The sequence below is a fragment of the Leptinotarsa decemlineata genome, unplaced genomic scaffold, assembly GCF_025532065.1.
Source record: "Leptinotarsa decemlineata unplaced genomic scaffold, Ldec_3_MD MMD2_tig00001621_RagTag_RagTag, whole genome shotgun sequence".
Taxonomy (NCBI): Eukaryota; Metazoa; Arthropoda; class Insecta; order Coleoptera; family Chrysomelidae; genus Leptinotarsa; species Leptinotarsa decemlineata.
In genome coordinates, this window is record NW_027412566.1 from 528,230 (window position 1) to 535,624 (window position 7,395).

General features: G+C 33.0%; 1 protein-coding gene across 3 annotated transcripts; it reads right to left on the minus strand.

The window, feature by feature from the left end:
- Positions 1–1,261: 1,261 nt before the first annotated feature.
- LOC111509025 (uncharacterized) lies at positions 1,262–5,596 on the minus strand. Of its 3 annotated transcripts, XM_023164694.2 has the most exons (5): positions 5,501–5,596; positions 4,977–5,341; positions 4,070–4,248; positions 3,440–3,550; positions 1,262–1,419 (listed from the first exon to the last, which is right to left on the minus strand). In XM_023164694.2, the coding sequence occupies exons 2-5, from the start codon at positions 5,166–5,168 to the stop codon at positions 1,278–1,280; spliced, it is 624 nt and encodes a 207-aa protein (XP_023020462.2). In that variant the 5' UTR covers positions 5,169–5,341; positions 5,501–5,596; the 3' UTR covers positions 1,262–1,277. The 3 variants fall into 3 exon arrangements, with proteins under 3 accessions (XP_023020462.2, XP_074032221.1, XP_074032222.1); XM_074176120.1 differs by having other exon boundaries at positions 4,977–5,590; XM_074176121.1 differs by lacking the exons at positions 4,977–5,341; positions 5,501–5,596 and adding an exon at positions 4,680–4,881.
- Positions 5,597–7,395: the final 1,799 nt, after the last annotated feature.

The window sequence follows — 7,395 nt, forward strand, 5'->3', positions numbered from 1 at the left end:
GTCTGAAAATTGTATTTCTTCCAACAGGACTATTCTTGAACAATATGAAGGGTGTGAATAAAAATTATTTTCAAATTAATCCTGTATTACTATCTTGAATAGATGCCAAACAAATTGAAATACTTTCTTTAATAATTTAAGAAAAAAGTTATTACTAAAAGTTCTGTAAGGACTGAACATAGAATGCCACTTTCTACTGTCGAATTATTTCAGTTCTATACGAGGTTTATAAAAAAATATGAATTTAGCCCAAAATTAAATAAAGTAACTTTATATTTAACATTGAAAGTTATGAAAGAAGGTAATCAGAATTGAAAATTACCTTCAAACCCATAATTTAACTAATTACAGTTTTTTTGGAATATCTCAAAACTCGTGTTCAGTAACTATGAAAGTTTAACTGTGATTATTGGACATGCAAAAAAATTTGAAAACAGGAAGCAGAGAGTTTCTCCCGTTTTTATGGATGCTGGAGAGATGAATGTTTATTACGTTGGCTTTTAGAACGGCCATAAATGATTTTGAAAAAAAAAATCAAAATGCTGTGTTTGAAATCGGAGTTTAACAAAATTTCGTCTTAATTTAATGTTAAAGCCTGAATGTATCAAAAAATTTAAGATTGAAATCTGAACTTGATGAAATTATCATTAAATTTCAGGACATTTCTGGGTATATTGTCAAAGCCTGTCAGATTCATCGTGTTTTCGTACATTACAGTAAAGATGGAATCAGTGGTAATGTGAAAGCTGATATGGAAGCTTCAATGACATTAGATGAAGATGCAATATGAACAAAATACTGAATTACTTGAATGTGGTGAAATCGTGAAATTCAAAGTTTTTACATGTCCTCTTCTTAATATTGCACGTCGATTATCAGTATTGCCAACCACGAAAATTCCTGAAACGCGCAACCATTTTTACGTGAATTTGGTCAATTTATTCTAAATTTTGTTTCATTATAGTTTCTATTTTTGTATAATAATAAAGAGTATATTGAAAATATTAACTAGGTTTTTTCCAAGTAATGAAGTAATGAGAGTAATGCGTGAAATTCACTGTATACACTTTTTTTTTAATAACACCAAAGAAACTTCACTAATTTATTGATATTCATCAAATTATAAATTGTTATTTTTATTTTTTCATATTATCAGAAAGTGGTTGAAGATTTTTGTTAAGGAAAAGCCCCTGAGTATTTTCAATAAAAATACTCAGTTGAAAGAGGTTTCATTCTAAATCAAAGGAAGTGAATTTGCTTATTTGTGTTTATTTTTATTAGTCATTTATAAAAGTGCTGATTAAATCTACAACACTTATAATACAGTTGTTATTATATGCTGAACAGTTACCCGTTTTTCCCAATAGTTCCGCCTTTTCATATTCTGATGGTAGTTCTAAGTTTTTAGAACTTGATGGCCTGAAAAAGGAAAAAAATATAAGAAGTATATTTTCAATTCCTTCAATATTTAATAGTCAGTTGGTCTAGAGGTTCTATATATATATATTTTTTCTCTTTCTGAATTTAACTGCTAAGATGATGACATGTAGTATTCAGGTTGGCTAACCTGAACTAATAAGCAATTATGAAAGAGTCTGAAATATTTTATAGTTTTCAAAATACACGAGAAAAAACTTTGAATGTGCCTTTTCGGTTGTTTTTGAGAGGTAAAATGTAGGTATTTTGTATTTTACAGAGTCTCAAACACTATCATATTACTTTTAAATTCGACATTCATTATCACATCTCCCCATCAAAAACATTTTTTTCATCAGGAACCGGCATACTTTTTCATCTCATATTTGTAATCATCTTGTAACCATATATATAAAAAAATCGATTCTATAATATTTCGTTCATTTCAAACCCTGTTCAGTGAATGCATGCATACAAGAGGCTTTAGGCAAATTTGTCATTATTTTGTAACCGTAAGTATATCAAAAAAATTGATTCTATAATATTTCGTTAATTTCAAACCCTGTTCAGTAAATGCATGCAATACAACAAGAGGCTTAGGAGGTTTTGAACAGTAAACAACCGGTTTTATTGACATAGACCGGAGTTCTCCAAAAGAGCACATGCAGATCACAGCTATCAGGATCATAATCAAGATCAATGTGAAATAAGCCTAATATAACAGTCGTTTTATAACAACTTCAATGAAATGAAGCTTATAGATGAGAAATGAGTGCATTGCAGGGAATCCACCTACACTAGATAATAACGGATAGGGATTTTATTTGGAGCACATGTTTCTCTGAGTTGGCTACCTTTTTTTGTGTCATTAATGTTATTTCTCTTGATAATTGACCATAGTTACGTGAAGATGGTGGTTGATTCGAGCGTTTCATTATTGGCATCACTGATATTTCATGTAATTACTGCATTGACAAAAATCACGAAGTGGGCGACATCTATATATAGCAGAGTGAACCACTTCACTAGCGGAAAATAAAAATTTTACACTACACGAGAACAGTAAACCACGCGCTTTATTATACAGCCATACATAAATAAAAATCTAGTGGGTGGAAGAAAAACTGGCCCCATTTCCATAATACAATACAATACAATACTTTATTTTTCATGAGACTTTTTTACAAGCATGGAAATCGTCATATACACAGTAAAGATTGGAGTTGAAAAATATCAAGTGACACAAAATATTAATAATAAATCAGATTTCCTATAGGAACTATTTGAACAGAATACATTTTCGCCTGAAATGATTTATTTTATAAAAGTTATAGAAAATTTTATCAAAACAACGATAAAAATAAAAACAACAATAAAAATTAATTGGCACTCCGGGGCTACTTCATTTTATCAATATATAATATCCCTCCGATTATCAACTGAACCAACCGCCACTGTTTTATGGTCCACAAACCCGTCATTACACGCCACCCTCCTCACCCATAAGTTATACAGAAAAGGATAGTACGATACCCGTTTCAAAAAACATGTATTGTATTGGTATAGGCATGGCAACTCTGTCTTATTTTTACTCTGTGATAATATACTATTTACATATGTCAAATGTGTTTGGGGTTCGAATATCCACTTTCGAATATCCACGTTCGGATATCCAAATGCTTAGTTAATACTCTACAGGAAGATGACTGAGACAAATTCTAACGATCATGTTAGTATTTTATATGCATCTAGAATCTAGACGAATCATTACTTCACATGAGCGTCAAAAGATAGTATTTTTTACGTCAGAGGTTCCAGATTTTAATTAGTAACTCAAAAGTGCGAAATAGAAATATTTTCATTTGACACATATGACACAACTAATGAAGAATATACAGAAGAACCAACGTAGAAAAATACATGTGCTTCAAATAATCATTATTTTTGTATATTATACAGGGAAAACATGTGAGACATAACTTTCAGTGAAAGTGTTGTTATGGATACTTGAATTGATACTCACGTGAGAATTATATGGAAAATATTTCCTAACACTCCACTTGCTTCATGTACAGAATGCATAGAAACTTCACATATGGCTCGTAATAGGCAGAACTTTCCCGGAAAACCACGTCTAAAATTGTAATAGTTATTGTTTCTTGAGGTTATTCCTATTTATAATATAATATAGGTTTCTATAAGATGACACGTAACACCCATAAAATAATGAAAACACTTTCAGTTTTCAAAAAATTCTTGGATTATATTCACATTATCAAAAAACTGTGACTCCACACTATGACTCCACAAGTTGTCGGATCAACTCCGTATTATCTAAATAAATAATTGTTTCCTGAAAGATCTACTATGAAAAATTAGATTTTGTGAAAACCCTAAAAAGTGTTTTGACGTTTAGGTTGACAGGATTAGGAAGAACAAAATAAACATGCTATATCTTCCTTCGGCATCAGGAAATTAACCAACTGTTTCAATTATCCCTTTACATCACCGACATAACCTATAACTTATGTCGATGATTTACGTCGACATGATAATCCAAAATGCCACATTACTTATAGAAAGTAAACACAGAGGGCATACTAATATTTCCAACCATTTACAACAGTTTATTTCACGTTGAGAGTCGACTTACGATTTGAAATTGTTTTCTAGAAAACTATAGAACAATTTTCTCTCTAGTCCTCGTCCCATAAGTGGTGGATATTCGAAGGAGCTTTGGTTGGGTGGTAATCTATGGACAGCATCAATGAAGAAGCCAGAGTAAGTATTTGTGGGTGGCAAATCGACTGGAATTACAACTGCCATGTAAAACTGAAAAATAAAGTATTTGTTGGATGAAATCAAATGCGGCGGTGAGTATATAATTGAGAATAATAGCTATATCTCAATTGGATAATTTTACACGCAAGCCATAAACTTGCCCTTTTTACTTATGTTTATTACGACGAAGTAATGATGCAAGTGCTGAAAATAAAAAAAAATCATTCAACTGAAAGATTTCAAGCCATTACGGTGGTGTGAAAATAATAATTGTAAATCAACTATTTTGAATTTGTTAAATGATACACTCCCAAACCGTCAATTGAGACACTGTCGTTTAATACCTTTCAAATCTGTTGTTTTGTTCACTTGAAAAGTTTCTACTAGTGGTCATAATAAATTGTCATAGTTTGTTGGGATAAAATGTTTGATGATTATTTCTTTTGATTTATTCGTATAGTAACATTATAGCGATTACTAACCTTTCAGCAGTCTCAGTTTTTTTCCCTTTGGCGAAAGTCCACAAACTTTTAACCCTTTTCTTTATTCACAATTATATCATCGACTTAACTATGAACGAGTAGAGCATCATTGATAAGTCGTTCTAACGATTTATTTGTTTGTGTAGATAATATTTCTTCTCTAGCCATTATTGCACAAAACAGTATTGACGTTTCAAAAACTACCGCTCTACCAACATGGCGACGCGCTTGCGCCCTTCTTGTCACGAAAAGGCATATACCTTATAAACAAAGCAATTTTGAAAGAAATCTACTCACCCCCATTGTCGCTCTGCTTCTGAATCGCAACTTCGCTAAATTTGGAAACGAGAAATCATTGGAATTACTTTGTCCTAGGCACACCATAAACCACATGAACATCCATACAATTTTACTTTTTATGTTAACGTATCTCCAGAAATTGCGTTCTCTATGAATACTTTTTGGTGAGTTTCGGAGAATAACTTTCATCCTAAAACTGCAGGTGCAGGTGCTAATTCACACGCCGGAATTTTGAAACGTATTTCAAATTCTTGAGATAACACCACAGTAGAAGTTGACTTTCACTTTATATAGTTTTTTATGATAAAATGACTGGAGAGGCGCCTGTGGAAACTTCACAGCCTAAACAGAAGCGAGATAATCTGAAATGCCAAGCAAGTACTGCTATGTTTTGTTATCGTCGCTAATTACTTTTACAAACAGTTTCAGTTACAGAAATAATAGGAATTGTATTTTGAATCGACATAATATTGAAATCTTATCTGATATTTAGCATTTTCGTGTAGTAGTATTGTGCTCACCCAAGTTTTTGAATAGAGATGCGCGAAAAGAAGTCTTTAAACTTTTATGAGAATGGTGATAAAGTAGCGATTCAAGTTGTATTTAACTCACTGTAGTGAGTTTATTGCACGACGAAGTTTTGAAAACGAAAGAAATTTAAATTGTGTAGTTTAAGGCGTGTTAAGTTGAACTTCGGAGCAATGACACCTGTTTTTATAGCGTACCTACTGTCATACAATGTAGATGTAAAAAGTCCCTCTTTTTTATTTGTGTACGTAACAAGACGGCAAGGTCGGACAAAATTCAAGTAAAAAGGCATCATTTTTGCCAAATCTAGCGGTGCCTCTGAATATTGAACGCGCATTAGATCAGCCGGAGCTCATTATCATCGAGGAACTCGAGTAGTCAATATCGTGTAAGTGGCGAAATTATTATGTGTGGTAAATTGTGGGTTATTTATTGTTTTTGGAAATGCTTTCAGCAGAGACATTGTGAACAACGGTTTATAGGTGTATGCCTCTTCAGGGTTGGGTTACTTTACAAATTGATTTACATTAATAGTTAGTAGTCTGTATTTTTGGTTGTAGTTTCCGGGTCCATAGCGGTGGTCGTTCTTTAGGGATCGGGTTTTGTTACGCCGGGGGAGGTATGGCTGAGACTTCAGAGTGTTCCAGGCCGTGCGCTGTCCTTTATCTGATCGCCAGTGGGTACTCCGCTAGGATATCCTGGATTTGCTCCATCGGGTCTTCTACTGGCTGGGGAAACGGAAGCTTCTTCCTTGGTATCTTTCTGAGGCCTCCACGTGGCGTCCAACGGGTGGTGAGGGTGCTGATGGTAGCGGTGTTGTTGTTTCCGACTTCCCTAAGCAGTGGAAAACGGCTCGAATTTGTCCGATATTAAAAAAAGCGACTCTAGCGATATTACAAACTACAGGGCAATTTCAATTTTATGTAACTTTTCTAAACTCTTCGAGATATGTGTGCAAAATGTTATGTACTTCCATATTCAAAAAGTTATTTCTCCTACTCAGCATGGTTTCGTGCAACAAAGATCATGTATGACAAATCTTTCATGTTTGAATCAATATCTCTGTACGTACCTGGACAAGCAAAAACAAGTCGATGTTGTTTATTCAGACTTTCAAAAAGCCTTCGGCCAAATATACCATTATGTTTTTCTCAGAAAATTGACAAAATTGGGACTTTCTAACCAACTACTCACTCTAATCGAATCATATGTAGTTAACAGAAAACAATTCGTTGAATATGAATCTTTCAAATCGGGTCAGGACGTAATTACATCTGGGGTACCACAAGGTTCTAATTTTGGACCTCTTTTATTTTTATTTTTATTAATGATTTGTCACGAGAGGCATCGATCATAATATTTTGTTGACACGATTTGATATGACATCTTTGGAAAATAGGAGAGTTATCCTTTGTATAAAAACAACAACATTGACAGTACGGTTCTTTTACCCGAGATTAATTTCTTAGTACCTAAAAGTGAAAGTCGACACAATCTGAAATTCTATTGCACAGCATCACGCACAAATGTTATGCTTCGATCACCATTGAATTTTATGTGCAGTAGCTTCAATAAACATTGCGATATTCATTTCGACTCTCTGAACGCCTTGGTATCATGTATCCACAAGCATTTTTGATAATACTATAAACAACATTTGTGTCAGTACTGCTACATTGCATCATTTGTAACTTTTTGTGTTATATACTCAATTTTCCATTCCTCTTTTGGAATTCTACGTATACGAATATTTTATATATACTTTGTTTTCGTATTTACTTTTATTTTTAATATTTATTTCATATATATTCTGTAATAATAACATTTCCTGTAGCTGGGTACTCCCGTTGAAAGTAAATCGCTTTTTTTTTCCTCATGGCTTCAGCAG

Excerpts from the sequence above, each read along its gene's own strand:
- LOC111509025 (XM_023164694.2), bottom strand. The coding sequence starts at position 5,168 with ATGAAAGTTATTCTCCGAAACTCACCAAAAAGTATTCATAGAGAACGC. Across the intron at positions 4,249-4,976 it reads GAAGCAGAGCGACAATGGGG|TTTTACATGGCAGTTGTAAT; the intron begins GTGAGTAGATTT and ends TTTATTTTTCAG. Across the intron at positions 3,551-4,069 it reads CTAGAAAACAATTTCAAATC|ACGTGGTTTTCCGGGAAAGT; the intron begins GTAAGTCGACTC and ends TTACAATTTTAG.